Below are 27,299 nucleotides of genomic sequence, written 5' to 3' on the forward strand. Positions count from 1 at the left end.
TAACGAATCCGCAAACCGTTTGTTGCTATCACCCTCAGTTTTTGAGAAATTCGATTTTGAAAAAAAAAACTGCAAATTTTCAACTTTGAATATCTTTTGTGTCGAAACGGTAATACTTATTCGGTTGCTCGTTGCGTCAAATTATTCCATGAATCCTCCCGACTACAACGATATAAGTTATTATTGCATTATGAATATTTAAATATGTTTAAGCATCGATCGAAGGGAAAAGGACACCCGAAATGCACCCATTTTTGAAGATACCTTTCAATTTATTTCCAAAACTAAGGGTCTAGGAGAAAATTTGACTACTCCACGCGATGCAGCAGACATTTTTCCTTCGAAAAGCATCGACAGCAGTTGCAAGTCTCGTTTTGTTTTCAATACAGAAGTTTGGCAAAACATGTGCTGTATTGAAAACAAAACGTGACTTACCACTTCTGTTAGTAGTTTCCGAAAGAAAATTTCTGCTGCATCGCGCGGAGTAGTCAATTTTTCTCCTAGACCCTTAGTTTTAGAAATTAATTGAAAGATATCTTCAAAAATGGGTACACTCCGGGTGTCCTTTTCCCTTTGTTCGATGTTTAAACATATTTAAATGTTCATAATACAATAATAACTTATATTGTTGTATTCGGGAGGGTTCATAGAATAATTTGACACAACGAGAAACCGAGTAGGTATTACCATTTCGACACAAAAGATGTTCAAAGTTGAAAATTTTCATTTTTTTTTTCAAAATCGAATTTCTGAAAAACGTTCATTTCTCAAATTCGTTTTCATGGCACGGAAACCTATAAGAAACGGCTATTTAATGTTTCAAGTCCAGATGGCTGTCGAACTGTGTAATGAATTATGTAAATTCATATACAAACTACCTTGTGTAGGATATGGTCACATTTCTAATGCAAACAGAAAAAGGGCGATACCTAAGAAATACGTAGAAAATGCAAACCAAAGTGTTTTCATTATGAATTATGAGGTATTGTTTCCTAAAAAATAAGTTTTGAAAACTCATTGAGTTCGTGTGCTTCATTTCCCTTGTCTTTCATTGATTGTTCTGTGAACCATTTATGTGATCATCAAGTATGGACCGAAATCGCCATACAACAAAAAGGGGGTTGATTTCTTACGCAAAAGTTATTAAGAAATATAGGATGAAATTTTTCACACGAAGTTGTATTTTTGGGACCACTGAATTTCAATATACAGTTCAGTTACTTACTTTAATATTCGGACACCACAGTACTTTCAAAATTATAGATTTATATTTTCGCAAATTATTAAAATATTCGTTCTGTTGCTTTATATTATGTTAAATTATTATAATATAATCAATTGTTTAGTAATGATAATATTTTATTGCACAACAAAAATATTCGGACATCTAATATATTCCTCGCTTAACTAATTCCAAGGAATATCCTAGTCGCGTGTTTACGTTTACAATGTAAACACGCTAGTAATTTTACGATTATGCCAGTCTGAGACAAGAAATTCGGCAATAAATAAATAAATGACTAAACATCTACATTTCCAAATGCCACGAAAAGGAAGCAATGCAAGCTTTGATAAACTCCAACTTGTAATTTATAGTTATGTATAAAGCAAACATTGTTAGATTGTTATATTGGAATGTAACAATCAGTTAATACTTAATACTGCCATCATAGGTTAAATCCAATTCCGATGCTTGTATACAGAGTGTCCCAAAAATGTTGTAGTTCTTTGAGAGCGGTGACTGCGGGTGTGATTTGAAACAACTTTTTCCTTAGCGAAAATATTGTCCGAAGCATCATTAACGAGATATTAACAAAAAAACCCTGGCCAATCAGAGCGCGAGCCTTCCGCTCGTGCTCCCGCGGAAGCGTTGACTACGCAGTAGGCAGCTGCGCTTGTACTATGAACAAGAAAATCGGCATGCATCGAAGGAAATCGCGCAAAATAACAAATGAAGAAGACGTAACATACAAAATCGAACTTTTCGTCATCTTTTGATTGTCACTTAAAGTGAATAATGAATAAAGGATAAATCGAGGAAAATCATGTGAAACATAAAACGAAGAATACAGTTTTTTTTTTAAAGCAGAATCGAAAATAATAATTATTTGAAGTAAGAGGATAAGGAATACGCAAATTTCCTTTTGTTAATATCGTACAGACGAAAATGTAATGTAACAAGAAATGAACGAATAGTGATCATAGTTCGTTATTGTCATAAAAATCCCTAATTCAATAACGGCCAACACTGTTGCTGATTATGAATAAGACTGTTTAAAAATCCCGAAGAAAAATTTATGTACGGAAATTTGGAGAATTATCGCCGGAAATTAGCCATAGTCTGTGTTTGAGATTCTAGCGGTTGAGCGCGTTGGATGCCGGAGAGGTTATGTTCGATGGTAAAAAGGCGCACACACAACACAGGGCTTAAAATGAGTAGCGTCAAGTTTAAAATATTATAGAGATAATATTATAGAGATAAAGGAGAACAATGAGATAAATGAGATAATTGGGATAATTGAGATAAATGAGATAAATACGATAAATGATATATATGAGGTAAATGAGATTAAAATGAACCAGTACAGTGAGCTTGCGAACGTGAGAATGCAAATATGAGTTCTAGTGTCTAGCGATTGTATGAATGCACGAAGATGATAGAATCACTGCACGTTGCACCACCACGTGCGCGTTACCCACGGCTATCTACAATCGATCCGCGAACGTGAGAGGAGCTAAGCTTGCTTGAGAGTTCAATTCGATAGATGAATTCACCATGAGAGGTGAACGTTCACAAGGTGAGAAAATGTGATTCGACACGCGAAACGTCTTTTACTATACACTGTGCGAACAAAAGTGAGTGTAAGGGCCTATGCACACGGCGACTTTTTGCAGCGATACAGTCGCGGTACACTCGCAAAGAGGCTGCGATGCTACCGCGATGCAGTCGCTGCCCGTTTATATTTGCACACTTGCGTAGCACAGTCGCGATGCAGCAGCGATACAAATGTGACGCAGTGTTCGGAACGATGGAGCTGCAGTGATGGAGGGGGAAACTCCTACAGGAGCGGTGGTAATGTGTGCGTGACTGACGCAGGCGCAGTTCATGCACACATTACCACTGCGCCTGTAGGTGTTTCCCCCTCCATCGGTGTAGCCGAATCCCTCCGAACTCTGCCGAACACTGAGTGAACGCTTAGTCGCTCGTTTGCATGGATACAATCACTGGCAATTATTTCAGTTGCCCTTCTGTAGCGAAACGCGCGACTGTATCGCTGCAAAGAGTCGCCGTTTGCATAGGCCCCAAGATGGCTGCTCGTTTCCGTTCGAGCGATGTCTCGAACGTTCTAGTAACTGATCGAAGTGGTGCGCTTATTGGATCATCGATTGTAGAACCGCCGCGACTTCCGCTCTCCGGGAGGTGCTGTGGTGAGAATGAGTGTGGCGGTGAGCGGAACTACCACATTCCCAAACAGCCTACGTTAAATTTAAAAAATAATAATCACCAATAAAGTAACTAAAACTTACCCTTTCGGAAATTTACCTGTAGCTTGAATACCTGTGTCACTAGGTCATTGAACCGATCTTAGTCATCGACGGACGCGCTCAGTGCACCGCTGGTCCCAGGTATACGACACCACCCAAAGTTAATGGTCGCAACGTCAATTGCATCCCGGTTAATGTATCGAATATTCACTTCACTGCACGGCTACTAACACTGATCACTTAATTTATTTTTCATGGAACGTGTTGTTCCTACGTTATAAAAATTTGTGGAAATGAATTTTCACTTGGCGTCCGAAGCCGTGGGTATTCCCGCGCAAATTCTTGCGTAATAACACTTGTGTCCCTGTTGTTCGGGGAGTACACCCAGAATATCGCGTAATTTTACGTTTTTTTCCAAGAAAGTTCCTCTACCCCCAAGTAGTTCCTCTCGTAATGACGAGTTAACTCCCACAGGCCTTAGGTAAAAAGAAGTATCCATTGCTTCGAGATAGGTAGCAGACACCACGTATTTCGGTTCGAAAGAGTCCAAAGAGAAGAGAAACAGAAAGTCTTTGAGTTGCTGTAAAAAAATCTGTTTCCTGTTTCCCTTTTCCGATACCCTGAGTTCACGTCTGCTACGAGGCGGAACCAGCTAAGCCATAAATTACCCAAAACTGTAGGAAATCGTTCTCCACCGCCGATTCGCGGAACAATACGGCCATAAACCGCGACCCTAGCGAAATGCTCAGGCCGATCGGCCTGATGATTTTTTGGCTGCTTCGATGGTTCGTTCGTTGCACTTCTGCAAAGCACGTGTTTCGAAAATGTGCCACTTCATTTTACCTAAGCCCGATTATCCTGGTGGGAGTTAACTCATAATGAAACGAGAGAAACTACTTGGGGATAGAGGAAGCGCCTTGGAAAAAATCCTGTCACTCTCGTAGTCAACAATCGGGTCAGATAAATTTTTTGTACACAAGAGTATTACGCGATGTTTTGTGTTTATGCCCAGAACGGAGCCGCAACTATGTACTACTGTAGGAGCATTTGCGCGGCTGTACGCACAGCTCCGAACGCCAAGTGAAAATTCATTTCCACAAATTTTTATAATGTAGGAACAACACGTTCGATGAAAAATAAATTAAGTGATCAGTGTTAGTAGCCGTGCAATGAAGTGAATATTCGGTACATTAATCCGGACGCAATTGACGTTGCGACCCTTTACTTTGGGTGGTGTCGTATACACCTGCGATCAGTTGAGCACTGGGCGCTACCCTACCATAAATCTTTTCGTCCACCGATGACCACGATTGGTGCAGTGACCTAGTGACACAGGTTTCCGAAAAAGAAGGAAAGGAATGTCCGAAAGGGTGAGTTTTATTTAATTTATTGGTGATTATTAGGTGTAGAAATAATTTCTTTCCGATTTTAGGGTACAATAACTGTTTGATTTAAAAAATATGAAAACAACTCAATCATCGAAATAATTTCCATTATTGTTAAGTATCTTTTGCCATTATTCTGGCAGCTTACGAAGACCACCGTGATAGAAATTCGGTAGCTTTGTACTGATTATGTAAATCCAGTCGGAAAGAATTTATTCATACACCTAATATTATTTTTTTAATTTATTTGTGTTGGCCGTTATTAAACTACAAATTTTTACCTCAATAACGAATTTTACTTGCACATTTTCTGTTACATTATCTTTCCGTTTATGCAGTATTTGGAAACGAAATTTATGTATTTCTTATCCCCTCACTTAAAATAATTATTATTTAAGATTCTGCTTAAAAAAAAAACTGTGTAACGCGGTTTCCTTCGATGCATGCCGAATTGATTGTTCGTACGTTCGTAGTACAAGCGCAGCCGTCTAATGCGGGAGCTCGGGCGGAAGGCGTGCGCTGTGATTGGTCGGGGTTATTTGTTAATTTTGTTAATAAGCCCGTTAACGAAGCTTCTGACAATATTTTCGCTAAGGGAAAAGTTGTTTCAAATCACCCCCTGAGTCACCCCTTTCAAGGAACTCCTCCATTCTTGGGACACCCTGTATAATATACATACGACGGTCAGTCAAATATAAAGCGGAATTATTTTGTAGCAGCCGAACATGCGAATGTGCGCTGTTGCGACTGTGTGGGGAGTCAGTAAACATGTTTATATTGTATTCTACTTTAGAGTAGACTCGTTCCGCGCAGGGATATACTGTTGATTGGTAGGAACCCGGCAGGGAAAGTGCTACGACCAATCGCAAAAGTGCTACTTACTGTTCCGATTTGTCACGAAGTGAATATCATTTATTTGGACCGCTGAAGAAAGCGTTAGGGGCATAACGGTTTTCAAATATAGTGCGTAATTGGCTTTGGACACGCCCCACTACTTTTTATGAAGCCGAATTCCAAAAACTGCCAACCCGCTGGCAAAGTGTGTAGATATTATGAAAACTATGTAGAAAAATAACTCGTTTGTACTTTACAAATAAATTAAATGACACAAGAGTTTTTGAACAATTCCGGATTATATTTGACTGACCCTCGTAGACTTGGACCCTCGTTTGATTGGTTGTTTCTGATAGAGACGAAGACAGCTCTATAATAATAAACCAATCAAAGTCATGTACGATAATTTCTAGCACAAGCACAGAGTCAGTGCAAGGATATTGAATTCGCTATTATTCTCAGTCCGTCTCTCTCATCGCGACAACTACAAAAGACGTAGTGGAGATAGCGGATGATCACTCGTGGAACAAGGAGATCCGATCACTTGTGGCAACAGCAATTATACATGGATGAATTAATGGTATTTAAAAGTAAATTGTGAAGAAATAATTTTTCTAACAAATGCCATGTCTTTAAAAACATTAAGAGTTAAATATCCATTTACCTGTCTGCTTGTCCTGGGCAATCTAGCTAATCGTTGTCCGCTGAGGTCAAATAATCTAATCTGCCTGTTATCATGTGGAATTGCGATGATGCCAGTACTAGAAACTGCTAAACGATTCGCAGCACTATCACCTCGAATTGTAGCCAAAGGGCTTCGTATGTTTCGTAATTCCCACACTTTTACGCTTCGGTCATCAGAGCCTGAGACGATTTTATCTTCACGCGTAAAAACAGCTGACGTTACTGTCCTGTGATAGAAGAAGCAAGTGTTAAAAATATTTTTTTTTGACAGGAGTATGCATTTTAGCATCAAACCGGTTAAATGTATCCCTCTATTCATAATTGTATGTTAAAAATTTCGGATCTACTTCGGGTTAAAATAAATAAAAAAAGAAAAGTAATAGTTTGATCTTAATATATTTGAAGGACAATGTTAAGCCTATGGAATGATTTTGAACCCAAAGAGACATGCTCCTTGTGAATTGTCCATAATCTCGTGCGGGTTTTTTACGTGCGAATACTTCAATTTCTTCACAAGTATTTAATATGAATTAATCAATCTCGCATTCTCTACCATCATTCACAACTTCTTTTCATCGTCCTGGTACTTTTGGGATTCCCCACTTGCAAAAATCCCAAGAAACTCCAACCGGAATATCGTTATTATTGATTTTCGTCGTAGTATGGTGTCTAGAATAATCCCTTAAGCACAGTGTTAAGGGGGTATTCCACTGTGAACGGTCGCAAAATCAAGCTATTTTTAAAGATTTTTTCCTCAGTAAATACAACATATAACGAAATAAATCTTTTTGACATTTATTAAGCTACTCTTATATTATACCAAAAAAATTAAAAAGAATATTTTTAATTTGTTTTACTTGTTTTTTACAAAGCGTCAATATGACACCTAAAGAAAAACGGTATTTCGTGGTGCAGGTGATTTCCCGGCTTAGGTTTATCTGAAACAAAAAATTCGATAAGATTCTTAATCTGTATGAGTGTCGCTATCGCCTGTAGCTCAATTAACAAGTTTTGTTAAGAAATAACAAAATGGCGCCGGGTAGAAAGAAAAGTTCCCCAAAATGGTCTTTTTTCGAATGTTCCCCGAGACTACTCTCGGTTATTTTTCGACAAAAATTGTTAATTGAGCTACTCATACAGATTAAGAATCTTTTCGATTTTTTTGTTTAAGATAAGCCTAAGCCGGGAAATCACCTGCACTACGAACATACCGATTTGTTTAGGCGCCATATTAACGCGTTGTAAATAACAAGTAAAACAAATTAAAAATATTCTTTTTAATTTTTTTGGTATAATATAAGAGTAACTTAACAAATACCAAAAAGATATATTTCATTATATGTTGTATTTAGTGAGAAAAAAATCTTTAAAAATAGCTTGTCTTTTCGACCGTTCACAGTGGAATACCCCCTTATGCCCCAGAGGGGATTACTGACCCACGAGCGTACAGCGCTTGCTATACACCATTGGAAAGATCTTACCAAGACGAATCGATTGATACCATTCTTAACTTCGAAATCAGATGGGATCACCTCGAAAAATGGCCTTAATGTTCGAGGTTTTGCGGTTTTGAACAAAAGAAACCGGTAGTAAAATCCCATCCGACCCGTGAGACCTCGCGTAGGCACCCGAGGAAAAACTGAGGAATGTAAGCAATAGTCTGGCACGATGGGGCAGTAAATGAGCCTCATGTGACCTTCATTTCAGGGCTGTGTTAGGTTTGCATTTGCCGCATAGGCCCCCTTTTCTAATGCCCAGTACGTAATCGCCAATGGTTCAGAGGCCTGTGGGGTAGACGCAAGTCCAACGCGGCCCTGAAATGAAGGTTATGGGGCACATTTGACGCCCCTTCCTGTTAGAGTATCGCTTACATCCCTTGGTTTTTCTTCAGGTGCCTGCCTGAGATCTCTCGGGCCGGATGGTATTTTACTATCGGTTTCTTTTGTTCAAAGTCGCAAAATTTCGAAATTTGAGGGCATTTTTCTAGGTGATCCCATGTGATTTCGAAGTTAAAAATGGTATCGGTCGATTCGTGTTGGCGAAATCTTTCCAATGGTGTATAGCAAACGCTGTACGCTCGTAGGCTGTAACCCCCCTCTGGGACTTAACATTGTCCTTTATTCCCGCGTGTAGCCGAACACCCTATATAACACAGTCGATAGGCAAATGTTATTGGGACAAATTGAATACGAAATATAAACCGTACGAACTTATTGGACAACCCAATATACATATTACTCTTACGGCGACAAGAAACGCATTTGGGGGTTTGACCATTAAGGATATTATTTGCACGCTACCTTGACTGTACCTCCAAAGTCTTTCCAACTAGATGCCAATTTGATACCGTTTTCTGTGTTGGTCAACTTAAAGTTACATATTTTTAGTGCACTTCTGAAAAAAATGATCCTATCTGATGCTCCGGATAAAATGATACCACTCGATTTCTGCTGAAGAAACCTTTCTGATGTATGTCAATTGTATCCTGCTGTTTAATACACAATCGTTCTATAGGTTTAACATTATCCTTTAATATTCAATGAACACAAGTCGTGTAAAACATATTTTCACAGTTAAATAATTATAAAGTTATATAAGAACTTATTCTACTGGAAATATTTGATGAATTATATTTTATAATATTTACATTACTTTAATTTGTTAATGTTTTTATTTAGAAAGAACTACTTTTGAAGGTAAACATGCAGCACAGTATTATACAGTCTGCAAAACTGTCATTTACAATATTTTATTATCTCCCTATTACTTTCAATTTGATGACATTCATAAAAGCTGGTTTTGAATACTTTTATCCATATATAAGATGAAAACTATTTAACTTACTCAGTGTGTGCCTGAAAGACGGAAACCGAATGAACGGGTTCTCGAAAATCCCATAATCGAAAAGTACTGTCCTTGCTTGAAGTGACACAAAGTCTTTGTGTATGATGTGTAGAGACATGGGAGAGTTCTTGATCATGTCCGCATAACGTGTGAATAATTTCTCCAGTTTCAACATCATATAGGTTTGCGGTTCTATCCCAAGAAGCAGTCACAACCTGCTCTGCATCGGGTAACCAGTCTGCGGCCATCACTACACCAGTATGACCTAATAATTCTCGCACCGGAGTCCTGTAATATTTCATACAATTGAATGCTTCAGTTTTGCCTTAAAAGGAAACTAATACAAATGGCTATCGATTCGAATTCAATTTTAAACGCAAATACTGAATGTGTAAGTCCACTACACACACTATTCATGAAATTTGCTTATAAAAATAATAATCTTATTCGTTATGTATCACATAAAACTCTCCTGCTTTCTGCTTGAAATTTTCCATGGAGTGCAATTTACAATTATATGAATCCCAAAAGACTATGGCAAAAAAAACATTTTATACATTTTTATTATGAAAATAGTTAGTCGGAAGGAGGTTTCGGGTTAAATTTTTATTCTTGTAAAACTAACATCCCCAGAGGAGAGGCGGAAGATTTATCAGACGCGTTTCAAAATTTGTTTAATGTTACTTTTTGATTTATTAATATTATGGCCCGCTACCCGGCCGTTTTTCGATTCACCCAATCCGCCTGTGCCCGCCGCGGATAAGTCGGGTCAGCGTTGATTTTTATCCGCCCAAGGCGCCCGATACACCCGAACGCCGGAGACGACCAAAACGCCCGAAGCAGTCACCAGTTATGACGGCACCACGCGTATCCGACTCACTCTTGCCCACACTGTTGCTCGCTCCTACTCGTGACTGGTGACTGTTGGGGCGCCGTGGGCGGATAAAAATCAACGATGACCCGACTCATCTGCTGCGAGTACGGGCGGGTCGGATCAGCGCTTGGCGGCGTCGGGTGGGTATGGGCGGGTTAGCCGCGGGTATCGCGGGTTAGTGAAAGTTCGGGTCTGGGCGGTTCCGGCGCATCAGGATACAGTCGGGTGACGGGCGGATCAAACCCGCCCATTGCAGGACTCTAGTCATTAACAAACAGAGTTCGGCAAAATCTTTAACTAAATAAAAATTTCAAATAACGAATAAAAGATAAAAAAAATGTATTCGTTATTCGAGGCTCGAATAACCCAAGTTATCTTTATTCGGAGAGTAACGAATAAATAAGTTTATCCGATGAGAATTTATTCGACGAAAGAAGATAATAATTTTACTCGAAGAGATCATCCATAGAGTCGAATGAAGTTATCATCCGTATCTTTATCTTTATTCGAAGACTTCGAATAACTTTCGGCAACGTGTTTATTTGAGTTGCTGGGCGCCGTGCCAAGCGCTGATCGCAAAGGACCGGCAAGTTGGGGACTGACGCACGCGTTACAATGTATCAATGTTCATCATTTTCATCATATCTTGCTTCCCCGACGAAGAGAAGCCTAAACACGACATAATTCGAGCTATAATTGAAGGGTCGGATGCAATAAGGGGACTAGCGCTCGAAAATGGGAAAAATTATTGTCCAAACGCTAAGAAAGGTTGGAAAATTAAATGTTGTTAAACTGAATTTTAAAAAATATAGTGTTGTAAAGCTCGTCACGACACACATTTTTTCTATTTGCAGTTTGTTTATCCAATCATTACTATTCGAGCTAAAACTTATAAACAAAAAAAATTTCATTGTCCAAAATCATTATTTTTCTAAACATAAATTGCGATAACATGAGTAAATATTAACGGATCGTTATGCAACTTAAAACATACCTTCGGGAAACTCTAGTGAAGCCATAGAATGTATGCACGAAACCCTTATGTTAACAAATGTAATAATATTTCATTAAAAGTTTTTCAACGTTCGCCGTTAAAAAGTATCGAGGCAATTTTGAGGTACATATAACTCGCAGCGACAAAGTTTTTCCTTAATATACAAGGAAGATTTTCACCAATTTTCACACTGATTAGTAAATAATTGTAGAAGATATGACGATATATATAAATCTCGCGCGCCACCAACAGTTAGCGTGAGTGCTAAGACAGCCAAGCAGCGATATATTTATATATATCGTCATATCTTCTACAATTATTTATTAATCAAAATTGGTGAAAATCTTCCGTGTATATTGAGGAAAAACTTTGTCGCTGCAAGTTATATGTACCTCAAAATTGCCTCGATACTTTTTAACGGCGACCGTTGAAAAACATGGGTTATGTCCAGTATTATTTTATCATTAAATATTATTACAGTTGTTAACATAAGGGTTTTGTGCATACATTATGTGGCTTCGTTAGAGTTTTCTGAAGTTATGTTTTAAGTTTCATAGCGATCCGTTAATATTTAATCAAGTTATCGCAATTTATGTTTAGAAAAATAATGATTTTGGACGATGAACATTTTTTTGTTTTTAATTTTTAGCTCGAATAGTAATGATTGGATAAACAAACTGCAAATAGAAAAATGTGTGTTGTGACGAGCTTTACAACACTAAATATTTTAAAATTCAGTTTAACAACATTTAATTTTCCAATTTTTCTTAACGTTTGAACAATAATTTTTCCCATTTTCAAGCGCTAGTCCCCTTATTGCATTCGACCCTTCAATTATCAAAATGACATAAAAGGTTAATTTGCAGAATTTAATCGGGAGATGGCCAGGATTGAATTTCTGTAAAATTGATGACACATCGCTCAAGGCGACCCTAGGCATGGCGCGGGGCCTTCTAATCTTCGGCGAACGTCGACGTCGACATTATTATGATATTATTGCTTTAAACAGTAATACTTTGTAAAGTAGACCGAAATAAAATGTAATTTTTACATAATTGTACAGAGGACGGTGTACTGAAAATATTCCAATTGGTCAGGATGTGGAACTCGGTGGCGCTTGAATGATATTCGTTGTCAATTGTAAAAACTTTCGCAATTTTCCTTACTGATAGATTATTTACATTAATTACTAATAAAAGATTATATTTCATCGCAAAAGACGATATTTGGCTACTTTTCTCTACTATTCAACTTTTCCTTATAACTTGGAAACGAAAAGTTTTCCCAACATGCGATTTAAACCGCATAAAGAGGCATTAAATAAACTACCAAATAAACAGTTTTAAAATTTCTTTAGCATAATTAAGTTAAAAAATTGAAAACAGAAAGACATTAAATTACACATAATTAGAAGAGGACAATTTTGTCGTATTTTTTGGCGCATAATTCATTTCCAAAATGTTTAATCCGGCCCACTGTGCGCCGCCCACTGGGGCACGTAACATAGGATTTGCGGAAAAAATCTTATAACTTCGATGTTTCTCAATATTTTTTATTACTTTTTTTTTTATATTACTTCTTAATAGGCATCGGTTATATGGACATGAACATTAATAAAATTAAAGCATCTATCACAAATAAAATAACAATAAACCACGTAAACATTCGGTACACAAAAACCATATATGATAATTATGTTACTAATAAGTATGTAATATTACATAAAAAACGAATTGATTAGCATTAAACATTATAAAACACATTAGAGAAAGAAAATAACACAATAGAGTAAGTAATAACATTTTACATTAAACTACTAAAATTATGTAATAAAATAATGAATATTACTGTCCACATAAACTAAAACTATCAAAAAGTAATTTAAAATAGAAGCTATGTAAAAATAGCGAGAAATGCCGATGTGATGAGTTTCTGCGAAATCGCAGGCACAATGCACTCGTGTGGTTATGTATTAACTAGTTTTACTACTCAGCTTCGCCCGAAATTTAGATTCTGATTTTATAAAAAAAAAATTATTTTTACGAGCTAAGGCTCATTTCGTGATCCTAGAGTTTATCGTTCAAAAGTTTTTAGGCGACACACAAACACACAAACATATAAAAGCTTTCTGCTTTATATATTAAGATAACAGCCAAAGTTGCAAATAAACGCAGTCAGTGTTTGGAGAGCTGTTAGTAGATGGTATCTGTTTTCAAATAGTACTATCTAGAGCCCTTATAAACCTAAAAGAATTAATGAAAACTTGAAATATTAGGTAGCTCCATTTGAAGTTGTATAGTGGGATTACGATGAAGAGTTTTCAAAAAGTATTTATGTCATAAAATAAGCTGAGACTATACACATTCGAAATACATGAGGTACAAAAATAAAAATGCCTAGAGGAATTCAGAAAAAAATCGACAATCTGGTACGAATATTGACACGATTCCCGTTAGAATACGAAAGGTCAACTTCAAATCAATTTTTCTTTGGAATTAACATGAATCTGACATATCTGTCATATAGGTTAGGTACATTGGTCCATTGGCCATCAGGATACAGTGATGGATACACAAAAATACATCTTTCATTTTAAGACTTTTTCTTTCCAGCCCCACTATGCGCCGTGCTGATTGCTTCAGCCCACAGGTACCGTGGCAGGTTTTCCCATAGCAGCATATGTACCTACATCATTCACTTTCTACCACAGTTCTATCATCATGCTTCGATTTGCCACTTTTGGTGTGGCCTGTATAGAACCGTAACCTGGTGCACTATTCCTCTTGACTTCAGGTACGTTCTCATTGACTCGTTGCAGTATTCGGTCCCTCTGACAGTTCACAGCACCTTCCATGGATGATTAAATTTCGGTGATGTATTTTTTCTAACCTCTTGAAATTTCTCCAATACATCACTCTTATGTCGTAAGAAATAGACATATCTGTATCCCGAAGCATTGTGTGTGAATATGACGAAAAATCTGGCGCAGCCTGCGGATTCTACTTGGAATGGACCATATAAGTCACTACTAATAAATTCCCCAGGATTCCAATTGCTCTTGTGGGCAGATTTGCCGTATTAATACACTTTACAAAAGAAATCCTGTGTATCCGTTATTTGTACCTTAGGAACCAGATCATTCTTTACTATACGGATAAGAGATCTAGGATTAATGTGGCCCGTACGTTCGTCCCATAATTTTATACTTTTAATCGTCGTCACATTAACTTCCCACTTTTGATTTCGCTTGAGCAACATTCGGTATTGTGGTGTGGATGGACATTTCCGTTTAGACTAGCGAATGGGTGCCAGGACTGTTGGAGCCTTTTCGTTTATTGTATTGCTTCGGAGATTGTCGGGGCAGTCGAGCGATAGGCATGGTGAAGACGCATTGATAGGATGCATGGCGTCAGCGTTCCAGGAAGTCAAGTGCCCTACGCACTGGGTGGCTTTTGCGAGGGGACTGGCGCGGGGATGCAGGGGAGTTTGGGGACCGTCGGGTCAGCAGTGCGAAAAGCTAGATTGAGGAGAGACTTGGTGGAGAGCGCTTCGTGTCGTGCGCATTGCGGGAAGATGTATTAATTGATCACGCTTCAGTTTTAAGTTTACTTATGGATGGAATCCAGGGTGCTTTGGCTATCTCGAACACCTCCGTTGTCCAATTCGGAGTATAGCCTTTATCGAATATGATTTTAAATTTGCTCACCCGCACAAACTCACCCAACTCGAATCTCGCTGGAGCAGCGATCTTTATGTTGCTGTATACGGTGGCTAGCAGCTTGTCGGCGATCGCAGGGGTAACATCGCAAGGACACATTCCGATGGTTCTATGTTTTCGCGCGTTATACTCTGCAAGTAGACGCGATAGCGAATCGGTCCATCTATAGGTTCCATTGAGCGTAAACAGTTTCCACATATTGTTCTTCAAAGTTCGATTGAAACGTTCTACGACGGAGGCCTTCATCACCGAATACGTCGAATAATGATTAATGTCGTGCTTTTTCAAGAGTTTCTGCACATCGGTGTTGTAAAATTCTTTTCCTTGATCGGTTTGCAAATTTTTCGGATATCGATCTCTAAATATCTTTGCAAACGCTTTAGTCACCTCAGCGCCACTTTTAGTCTTGAGCGGCAACGCCCATGCATACTTGCTCAACACATCAATGACGCTGAGTAAGTAGTGGTGACCCTGGTTGAATCGCAAGTATGGACGCATTTCTACAATGTCAGCTTGCCACAGATCGTCGTATCCACGTACTATGACGCGCCTCCGAGGAAAATGTCTTCGAGCTGGAGCGTGCAATTCCTCCACAAGTTGTAGCTGCTTGTGGCCATGGTTTTCTTCACTCATGCATTTCGATAATGGCTGCATGTTTGATCGCAGATGTATCTTTGCCACGAATGATGCGATAATTATCGTGTACGTGCATTATGTGCTCTCCACCGCCCCAAGGAAATTCTGGACAAGTTCAACCGTCTCGCATGATTCTCCTTCGCATTGTTGCTGCGGGATAGGATTCAATGCTTGCGATATCTTTTGAACGCTGTTTTGCAACGTCAGCACATCTCTCTGAAACGCGACCAGCTTCATCTCTAATTCTTCCTGCTGCTCTCTCAAAAGTTTAATGCTCTTTTCCACATATAGTTTATTAACGGCATCTGTGTCGGCCACCGACTGAGCTACGCGTCGTATCTTGCGCGATTTTGCATCAAAGTCGGCACCGGTCACGCAAAGAGCGTTATCACGCATATAATTTCGAAGCATGCCGCTGCATTTGTAATAGTCCATTGTAACTGCTCCACTCTTCTCGAGCGATACCCCAAATTTGTTGATCGGCATCTCGACGCATACAGTGCACATCATCGGCGTGCGGTTTAATTTATAATGAGGCCTGCCTCGCGGAGTTCCTCAATAATCGATAGAATTTCGTTGTCGTGCGAGTTGTTACCCGCCTGACGCGACGCTTCCAGCAAACGCAATCGATCCACCAGCTTGTTGGGATCATCCCAGTGCACATAATCGATCTTGTTATCGTTTACCACCGTGACTCGCGGTGTCCTTAGACCTTTCCCCGCTTTACTGGTCAATACACGAGGTAGTAGTGGCGCAATTACATGTTTGTACTTGTATCCCTTGTTACCCAATATGGGATTTTGTGCGCTATGGCCACGTCTGTGAGCATTCGTCATCAGCAGTATACTTTTGTATTTGTGTTTATCAGCATCTGTGTATATAGCATCATCGGGAATTCTCTTGAAAATCAGTTCGTACAGACCGGGCGTTCCTCCATATCTTACACCGTCTATGATTATATTATCATCCTTGTCCATATCGAAAGCCTTACCCCCCAGCATCATTCCACTACCACCAAAGTGTACACCGTACACATAATCTATGGTCGTATCCCTATCACCACTTAGGATTGCGCTCATGTATTTTTGTCCCAGCGGACTGAAATGGTTGCGAAACGTTTCTTGCCCCTCGGATGTTTGGAGTTGCTCTCTAATAGATGCTGCAAGCGACTCATCGGCAGAAGTTTCATACACGTCTCCGTCATCATTGGTTGTGAGCGACTGTACATCGGGAAATGTATTTATTGACGCAGGAGGAACCGTGGAATCGTTTGATGCGACATTCAACCGTTTCCGCTTCGATTGAACTGGTGTGGAGGTTACGAGCGAATTTTCCAATGACATGTATGACTGTTTACTATTTCTTTTACGCGATGCGTTCCATTTCGGCCGGATTTTTGTTTTAGGCGTTAATGTTTCAATGCTCATACTCGTCGCAGGTGATATGTCAGCTTCTGTCTCAGCAGTATTTTCCACAATATGTTTTAAGGGCTCGGTAATAGGTTTAAAGTATCTTTCCAGCGCGATATCTTCATCCATCTTGTCAGTCTTCAAAGACTGATGTTTCCTGCGAATGGATTCGCTGGTTTTTGCAATTTCCATCGCTATTCTCTCACGATCCTTAAACTCCTGACTACTAATCATCATTGTATCGCAGACGATTGAGCATCTCATGGTACAGCAAACTCGTTAAATCCCTTTCTATAACGTCCATTGGACATCGCGCTATTTTTATCTATCACCATGAAACCATACTCCCGCTGCCAACAATTACGACACAAAGCGCAGAAATCCTCGTAAGGCATATCAGTGTTTACATGATCGTTGTACACATGTTTCAAGTTGGTACCATCCTGCTTAAACAGTATCAACAGATTCGCATTGTTGCGTATAAGATGTTTGGGAATCTTTGCATACGTCTGACAGAGATAGAAGCAGTCAACGTTCGAGTGGCGCCCCATTGCAAAGTATTCCCTTATCGTATCTTGCTTGTCGCATGCCACGTCATCAAAGATAAAAATGGAATTCGGAAGCGATTCGCTCGGTGTGATGACGTCACTGTTATTCGAAAATGTAAAGTAGCCAATTTCATCTATCGGAGTCAATAAATTCTCCAAATACTTATATTTTGGCTGTTGCAACGACTTGGAATACACGTACACGTTTTCGAAGCACACGCCGTGAAAATTTCGTAAAAATTTGTCACGCGTATCGCCACAGGTTGTCGCACGAATCGCGTCCTCTCCGTGAACTGCGAAAAATGATTTTGATACGTCGAAGCTGCGGTGCGCTCTATTTATAGGCTCGCGCCGAAGCAAAACAGCTCATTATTCAAAATGCTTCTGATCCTGTCGGATAATTGTGATATTCGAGACCTAACCGCTGAGCAGTTGAAATATATACCAAAGATTATCCTACTGCGAGAGTTTGGCAGACACATCGATCAGTTGTGGGACAGACTCCCCGAGCATATAAAAGCCGATTCTGAGGTTCAGCAGTATCGTCGGTGCTTGGAACATTATAATCGCCCTTGGCAGCGAACGCATATCGACGGTCCAGCACCATTGATTAAAAACTGCAGCGAATGTCGCCGAAGAGAGTAAAGAAAGGTTGTGGTCTGTTAAATCGGGCGATAAACGCGTTACCTATCGAATTACATATTCCGGGGTATCAGTTTTGTGGTCCAGGAACTCATCTGGCAAAACGATTGGCTAGAGGTGATCGAGGCATCAATCCGTTGGACGCAGCGTGTCGCGAACACGATATTGCATATTCGCGTAGCAACGACCTCAGTGAAAGGCACACGGCAGATAAGGTTCTCGTTGACAAAGCGCGAAAACGCATCGTTGCGCGAGACTCGACTCTGGGTGAAAGAGGAGCTGCTACAGCTGTTTGGGCAGCTATGAAAGCTAAGACGAAAATCGGAATGGGGATGAAAATAAAAACCCGCAAAAGGACTGTAAGGAGAGCATCGCAAAAGCGGATTCTTCCGGTGGCAAAACGAGGTGGCATATTACCACTTCTCCCGCTGCTAGGTGTTCTCGGATCATTAGCCGGTGGAGCAGCGGGGATCGCCAAGGCAGTAAACGATAATAAGGCGGTGCAACATCAGCTGCAGGAAATGCAGCATCATAATCACACCATGGAAGGTCGCGGACTTTATCTCGCACCATACAAGCGCGGACAGGGAATATCGAAACAAAAAAAAAAAAAACGCCCAAAAGACAATAAAAATGCCCGAGGGCGTAACTACAGATGCGCAATTGGGGGAGTTGGAAAAACGTATGTGTATTCCATTTTTTAGAGGTGTTTTTATGCGCAATGCACTACCTGTTGGAGGAGTACGTCGAAACGAAAGCGGTATCGTGAATTTCGACAATGTCGAGGGACCGGGGACTCATTGGGTGGCGTATGCGAAGAGGGGGCGCCGAGGAATTGGTACAATATCTGGATAAAGATGTGAAAATCGAATACAATCACGCGTCTTATCAGGAGTACAATTAGAGCAATTGTGGTCAACTATGTCTACGCTCTGTACAAACGATTGGCCGCAAATTTAAGGATTGACTTCTCACCACTTTGATTCAGTACGAGTCCAGTCGTACAGGTTGGAATATGTCGTTAACATTCACTCTAACCGGCAAGAGTAGCACCCTCGCGGTGAGCTACTTTCCACCCATAGATTTGAGCGACGATGATTACGAGCTTGGCCTAACAACCCTTGAAACTTACCATACAATACCCAACATCGACTCGAGCAACGATAAATTCTACTTCACCACAAACTATGAGACCAACAGCAGCGTCGACATCGGCCATGAATACATTACGATTCCCCACGGTTCATACGAATTAGACGCCATTGCCAAGTATTTGAAACAGCGATTACTCGAGCGGTATCCTCAAAAACTCGATGGCACCGATGCCAACGATGGTAGCGACAACGATGAGTATCCTATAGTGTTGCGCCCCAACAACAACACCATGAAAAGTGAGCTGTACTGCTCGTTCATTGTAGACTTTATGAAGCCCAATAACATTGGATCGTTACTGGGATTCTCGACGAATCGCGTATTAGAACCGGGACAGTGGTACGAATCGGACGATCCGAATAATATCATGAATGTGAACATTATTCGCATAGAATGTAGCGTGACCGCTGGCGCGTACAGCAATGGGAAGCGCGTACATACGATACATGAATTTTCTCCCAGAGTACCGCCGGGATATAAGATATCGGAAACACCCGCGCAGATCATTTACCTTCCAATCACCGCACAGGTCATTTCGGATCTAACGATACGCGTTGTGGATCAAGACGGACGGTTGCTTGATTTTCGAGGTGAAGAGATTACTATCAGACTGCACGTACGACGACGCCGATGATAATACATGTGGTGCGGCCGAATGAGATGCTTGTGATGACCGACTCCAGAAACACGTTTCTTCCAAACGAAATTGTTTGCAACAACAACAACAACAACAACAACAACAACAACAACAACAACAACAACTGCAACTGCAACAGCTCTGATTACCCTAAAAAGAAGAGGCTCAGTGCTGCGAACATTGCATTTTTGAAATCGTTGGGATTCATTGTACGCAATTAAGTTGAAAAATGACCGACATTCTAAGCATTGGCGCGAAGCCGACGTTTGATGATCGCATCGTCAAGCTTGAGACTCACACATACAACCCTTACGTCAACACGACGTTTGGATACAGCGATGAGATAAGAATACCTATACAGCAACAGGATTTATACACATTACCGTGTGAAAGTTTCCTCTATCTGGAGGGAAAATTGACGATAAATAAGCCGAATGATTTTTCAACGGTGATGTTGGGAAATAATTGCATGGCATTCATATTTGATGAGATTCGATACGAACTGAATGGTGAGATTGATCGCAACAGAAACGTTGGAATAACTAGCACGCTTAAAAACTATGTATCGATGACATCTGATGAAGACAAAAATATGGAGAATGCGGGATTGGGCTTGAAACGGCACGATGAGCTAATAGTGAAAAATAATTTCAATTTTTGCATCCCGCTTAAATATTTGTTGGGATTTTGCGAGGACTATAAACGCACGGTTATTAATGCGCGTCACGAATTGATTTTAATACGATCGCGCAACGATAACAATTCTCTAATAAGATCGCCGACGTTGGAACCAGAAATTGAATTACTTAAAGTGCAATGGCGGATGCCTCACGTGACGCTGAACGACGTTAATAAGCTGTCGTTGCTACATGCTTTGGAAAGTGGACAAAACCTGAGCATTAGTTTTCGCTCGTGGAATCTGTACGAGTATCCTCTCTTACACAGCACGACCAAGCATTCGTGGGCCGTGAAGGCAGCTGCACAGTTGGAGAAGCCGCGATACATTATCTTTGCTCTACAGACTGCTCGAAAGAATGTGATGACTGAAGATGTTACTCGATTCGACCACTGCAAATTGACCAATGTAAAACTTTTTCTCAACTCGGAATTTTACCCGTACGGTGACATGAACTTGGACTTTGACAAGAATAGGCACGCCATCTTATTTAACATGTATACGCATTTTCGTAAATCGTATTACGGACATAGTTGCAACGAAGCATTATTCACCGTGGCCCAATTTTTGCAATTTGGCCCCCTCGTAGTGATTGATTGCTCGCGACAAAATGAGTCGATCAAGAATAGCACCGTGGACGTGCGCATAGAATTTGATTGTAAAGAAAACGTACCTGCAAATACTACGGCCTACTGTCTGATTCTGCACGATCGGGTGGTTGAATACAATCCGCTGACAAATGTGGTGCGCAAAATCAATTAAATTACTGCGCTACTTGCCCGCCCTCTCCTATACCAAATTCATACAAAATTTCATCGTGAAAATCGAGATGCTTTACGAGAAAGACTGCATTCTCCAGTCTGTCTCGCACTATATTTTTGGAAGTTCGATGCCACAATATCTTCTTACAAAATCCGACAAATCGAGCATCCGGTGGTTGGTGGCAAAGCATCATGGACTACGTTGGGAAGATGGTGACGTTCCGTACAGTATGGCTAAACAGCTAATTATGAAAGCTGTAGCCGATGCGATCGACGAGGAAGATGACACACCCCATGTCGTATACGTTAAAGGGCTGCAGAAACGCGATTGGCTAGTGGATTTCCTCGATGAAAATACGAGAGCGGACGTGATCATCGAGACGCTAGACATTGACTACGAGGATATCAAATCCCTAAATAAGCTAAACGTAATTAATACTCTGCGATGTGGCAGACACGCAAAGCACTGTGCCATGCAAAATGTATTTAAAATATTCAACTGGTGGTCTAAACGCCAGAGGGAAATACACAAGTAAAATATAATCAATTTTTAATGCATAACAGTTTTTCTTCACCCTCCTCAACCTCCAACCTTCTGCATGTACGCTAGATTAAGACGATAGTTCTAATTATTATGTAGAAGTAGTACGATTCATGATCAAAGCGATACCATACACGTATGATAGACGTCCGTTCGATTCACGTTAAAAGTCGTTCAATACCCGTTGAATATTCGTTCGATATCCGTTCAAAGCCGTTCGATACCCGTTGGATATCCGTTGGATATCCGTTCAAAGCCGTTGGATACCCGTTCAGTACCCGTTTGATACCCGTTCGGCACACATTGAAAGCCGTTCAGTACCCGTTCGATTCACGTTGAAAGCCGTTCAAAACCCGTTCAATACCCGTTCGATAACCGTTCGATACCCTTTCGATACCCGTTCGGTACACGTTGAAAGCCGTTCAAAACCGTTCAATACCCGTTAGATTCACGTTGAAAGTGGTGTGATCTAGTCGAATGATGTGTCAAAGAAGAAGGGAAAGAAGATGCGAGTGAATAAGGAGAGGACGCTCAGTGAAGAAGAAGAAGAAGAAGATAAGTACATGGAGGAGGATGGTCAGCGAAAATGCAGGTGACCTGTGATGAAGGTGGTGAAGAACAAAGGCATCCTACTTTGCAAAGCTGTACATTTCTCGATTTCATGATATCGAGGGGGTTTTGACATGCAAGAGCCAGGAGATGCGTCGAGACCAGTTGCATTCAAATTGAGTCGTCGCAACCTCGATATTTCTTTCTGAGTGACATTTTTTCTTTCTGAGTGACATTTTTCTTGCGAAAAGAAATGGGATTGTGGAGAATAGCCCCCGAGTGTCGAGGCAGCGCAGAGGTATGTACTTAACAGTATTTTTTTAACATTTATCGCGTTTAACCTTTGAAATCGTGTGAAATTAAAATCAGACGTTTTGTATAAATATTATATCGTGGGTTTCTATGTTTCAGGACTCGCCACCACCGTCGCCCCCCTCGCCACCACCGTCACCCCCGTCGCCGCCACCGTCACCCCCGGCGCCGCTCGTGTGGTCGCCAGATTGGGGCTCACCACAGTCATCGCCGTCGCCGCCTTCGCCGCCTTCACCGTCGCTGCAAGTATGTAATACTTTGCATTGTTTTTTGTGCGTTTGATATTTAATATGTTTAATGTACCAATATTATATCGACGCTTTGTGTCTGTGTGTTCTAGAGCATATATTTCATGATGAATGCGCGGCTGGTGGAGGAGGAGGTGGTGCCACCCCCGGCGATGCAGATTACGGTCGGCCCCATGATGGCGGCTCGGCTGCGGCAGCCTTGGCTGCCGTATTGGCGAGTGGGGCCCCTGTGGCTAAGGCGACCGCGGTCCCCATCGCCACCATCGCCACCATGGATTGATGTGCTACGGTTACGGCAACCGCTGCCGCAGTCGCGGTCCTCGACGCCCTCACCACCATTGCCGCCGTCACTACCATTGCCGCCGTCACTACTATTGTCGCCGTCACCCTCACCGCCACGCCTATAATATTTTTTTTATATTTATATTCTATTTTTTAATTATATTCTATTTTTTTATTTATATTCTATTTTTTATTTATATTCTATTTTTATTTATATTCTATTTTTATTTATATTCTATTTTTTATTTATATTCTATTTTTTATGTTGTATTTTTCTTTTTATATTATATTCTTTTTTTATATTATACTTATTATTATTTAATTGTATTTACTGTGCTTTGTAATGTTACATGGGCCCTTCAGGTCCATCCCGTGCTTGCTGTCCACGCGTCGCTTTTGTTTCGCAAAGGCGATCCAGCGGAATCGCCTCGCGTGTAGCAATCACGTGGTGCTGAGCCCGTGGCAACAGCGATAGGGACAACGACCGCGCTCGGCCCGGGCCTCCGATTATTTCTCAATAATCGGGGAATTAGTGAAGCAAGCGACAGCTGCCGACGGGGCAGTTTTCCCCATTCGTGGGGATCGTTCGAGGTTCGGCCCGCGATCGGGAGCCGCGAAAACATTATTCTTATTCGACAGCTCGAGCCAGGAAGTCACGACGGACTAGTGGACCGTCTAGATACCGCGACCACGTCTCCGCGTAGATTCCGCGAAGCGCGCTCGGCCGATAGTAATTCGTAAGAAGGGTAACTCCGTTCGACATACTGGAAACGGCCTCGCCGGGAGAGCCCTTGCGCGTCAATCGAGACCGACGTAGGACCGCGTAGAAATACAACGTTTAGAGACAGTGCGGTACGACGGGCACTAGGCCACCGACATCCGAGAGCACAGCGAGCGACCACGACCTACCCTTGGGTCAGCGACATTGCGAGCGACCGAAACGCGAGACGGCAAGCGTGCCGCGCGACACCCGAGCGACACAGCCAGCGACAGCCGAGACTAAGCGCTGTCTCGAGGTAGGGTAATCTTATTTCTGTAACATTATATTTAGCCTAATCATTTCTCTATTATATCCCCTGTACTTTATTCTTTCAACCCCTTATCACCTTCCATATTCCCGGTAAGTATAGTCAAGGCGGGCCTCAGCCCTTCGATAGAGCAAGAACCCGGTAAATCATTCCAACCGCTCGGGGTGATTTACAGGAAGTCTTATCAGGACGTAACAGTAACAATATATATATTTCTTAAACATATATTATTTCTCAATTTCATTTACCCGTGTTCCTCCTCTCACCGCCTAATTTTCAAGATTCGTCGTTTCAATAATTATTATTTCTCTGCGTTGGGAAAAAAGATTTCTGCTGACGCTGCATAATTCTATTTCGTTCTTCGCGCCGCCAAGCCTCCCTCTGAAAAAATTTCCGCCGGTGGGCCAGGTCTGGAGGGGCCTCCGCGGCGGCTCGGCCCGGACTGATCCCCTCCACGATTACGGCTTCCCCCACTCCGCGGCTCGTGCGCGCGCACCCGCTCTTCCACTCCCCGCAGGCCCCGCGCCCATGTTCCTCTCCGCCGCGCTCCCCTCAGAGGACCTGGGTTGGAACCCGCCTTGCTATACTACTAAGATGCTTTACGAGAAAGACCGCATTCACATGTCTGTCTTGGAAGCGAGCAAATCTCTGTACCGATAAATGGCCGTACCAACATTCGTTGACCTGCAAGGGTTCATCGTTGATGGACGATTTGTTGTCAAGGAAGTGGCTGTCCTGCGAAAGGGAACAATTCTCTCGCACTATATTTTTGGGAATTCAATGCCGCAATATCTTCTTACGAAATCTGACAAATCAAACATCCGGTGGTTGGTGGTAAAACATCACGGACTACGGTGGGAAGATGGAGACGTTCCGTACAGTATGGCTAAACAGCTAATTATGAAAGTTGTAGCCGATGCGACCGATGAAGAAGATGACGCACCCCATATCGTATACGTTAAAGGGTTGCAGAAACGCGACTGGCTTGCAGATTTCCTCGACTAAAATACGAGAGCGCACGTGATCATTGAGACACTGGACACTGAATACGAGGATATCAAATCTCTAAATAAGCTAAATGTAGTTAATACTCTACGATGTGATAGACACGCAAAGCACTGTGCTAAAGCGTAATGCTGTGCTAAAATGTATTTAAAATATTCAACTGGTGGTCTAAACGCCAGAGGGAAATTCATAAATAAAATATAATAAATTTTTAATGCATATACAAATGTTTTTTCATCACTCTCTCCAACCTCCTACATGTAATGTGCGCTAGATTAAGACGATGGTTACAATTATGTAGAAGTGGTTCAATACACATTCGATACATGTTCAGAGTGGTACGATTGCCGTTCAATACATGTTCAAAGTGGTACGATTGATGTTTAATACTCGACCAATGTGGTTCGATACACGTTCAGAGTGGTATGGTACACGTTCAATACACGTTCAGAGTGGTATGATACACGTTCAATATATGATCAAAGTGGTTCGATACACGTTTGTTATACGTTCAAAGTGGTATGATCTATTCGAACGATGTGTACAAAGAAGGAGGGAGAAGAATTCGAAGAAGGTGATAAGCGTACTGTGGAAGGGTATGGTCAACGAAGAAGAAGGTGAAGAACGTCAGCATCTTACTTTGCAAAGCTACGCACTACTCAGTTTTATGATAAGGGTTCAATGTGCGAGTCTAGACATGTTGCGAGTCCAGTTGTCTTCAAAACGTTAACAATCACTGTCGCATTAGCAAACCAGATTTTTTTGGCACAAATTTCCAATTTTGTGATTAAAAAATGGGGATGGATTACATTGTCCCGGAGCCTAATCTCTGAACATGCCGAAACATCCCTGAGGTATGTACATAACAATATTTTGACATTTTTACCGTGTTTAACCGTTGAAATCGAGTTCGATCCCGCGGCTGTAAATATTATATAGATGTCTGTTGGTTCTAGGATTCGCCAACCCCATCAATCCCCTCGCCACCACGGTGACCATCGCCGCCGCCGCCGCCACCGCATGTATGTAATACTTTACATTGTTTTGTGTGTTTGATGTTTATTATGATTGATGTGTTAGTATTATATCGACGTTTGTGTCTGTGTTTTAGGGCATACCATCAAATATGGCGATTGCCTGGTTGGCGCGGCTGCTGGCGGAAGTCTGGGTTAGGTCTGCACCCCGGGAGGTGCGGATGCGGCGGTCGGAGGCAGTGATTGGCCTCATGATGGCCGCGCGGGTGCAGCTGCTGTAGGCCCCTTACCCGCAGTTGGGACCTCAGCGACGGCTGCGGTCTCCATCACTACCATCATCCCCTACACCGTCGTCGGAGTCGCCCGTCATCGCCGCCGTCCACGTCGTCCCCGTCGCTCCCGCCTACACCGTCGTCGGTACCGCCGTCATCCCCCCGTCGCCCTTGCGTTGATTCCAGTAGCTATGCGAGGGCTACTCCTCACCATCGTCGGAGTTGGAGATACTCCTCACCGTCGTCGGAGTCGGAGATACGCGTCACCATCGTCGTAGTCGGAGACGACGACTCCCTAAATGTATATATTCTATTTTTCTTTTATTTTCTATTTTTTCTTTTATTTTTTATATATTTTCTTTTATTTTATATATTTCATCTTTTATCTTGTATTTTTATATTCTTTTATATTTTATATTGTATTCTTTTATACTCTTTTTTATATATTTTATCTTTTATATTATTCTAATATTATTCTTTTATTATTCTTATATTATTTAACGGTGGAATTTTGTCGGTTCTTTGACTCACCGATTGTAAAGATGACAATGGATATTAAGTCGCTGTATTCAAATCGAATACAGTATCATTTTTATTTAATCTTGAGCCATGTGTAAGCTATGTGTATCCGCGACTATATCAAACTGCAGAAGATGTGAGGACAAAATTTAAAACATTTGTTAATGTGTTGCATCAGAGCGATGTTGCCTGCGAAACATTAGATGTGCGTCGTGCTGCTAAAACCATACGGGATAGCGAATATTACGACGAGAATTATCTTGTAGATTGCGAACTGTTAGCATGTGCC

General features: G+C 41.2%; 1 protein-coding gene and 2 long non-coding RNA genes across 4 annotated transcripts in view; 2 read left to right on the plus strand and 1 right to left on the minus strand.

The window, feature by feature from the left end:
* Positions 1-27,299, plus strand: part of LOC143367067 (uncharacterized) — a 309,917-nt gene that overhangs the window by 170,817 nt on the left and 111,801 nt on the right. The window lies entirely within an intron of this gene.
* Positions 1-27,299, plus strand: part of LOC143367096 (uncharacterized) — a 104,506-nt gene that overhangs the window by 71,621 nt on the left and 5,586 nt on the right. The window lies entirely within an intron of this gene.
* The window catches only part of Wdr37 (WD repeat domain 37), an 86,123-nt gene that overhangs the window by 2,274 nt on the left and 56,550 nt on the right, over positions 1-27,299 (minus strand). For both annotated transcript variants that reach the window (XM_076808594.1, XM_076808593.1), the window contains exons 6-7: positions 9,234-9,521; positions 6,370-6,616 (exon numbers count right to left, since the gene is read on the minus strand). In XM_076808594.1, coding sequence (XP_076664709.1) covers positions 6,370-6,616; positions 9,234-9,521 — 535 coding nt within the window. The remainder of the gene's footprint in view (positions 1-6,369; positions 6,617-9,233; positions 9,522-27,299) is intronic.

Source organism: Andrena cerasifolii, chromosome 3 (assembly GCF_050908995.1).
Source record: "Andrena cerasifolii isolate SP2316 chromosome 3, iyAndCera1_principal, whole genome shotgun sequence".
Classification (NCBI taxonomy): Eukaryota; Metazoa; Arthropoda; class Insecta; order Hymenoptera; family Andrenidae; genus Andrena; species Andrena cerasifolii.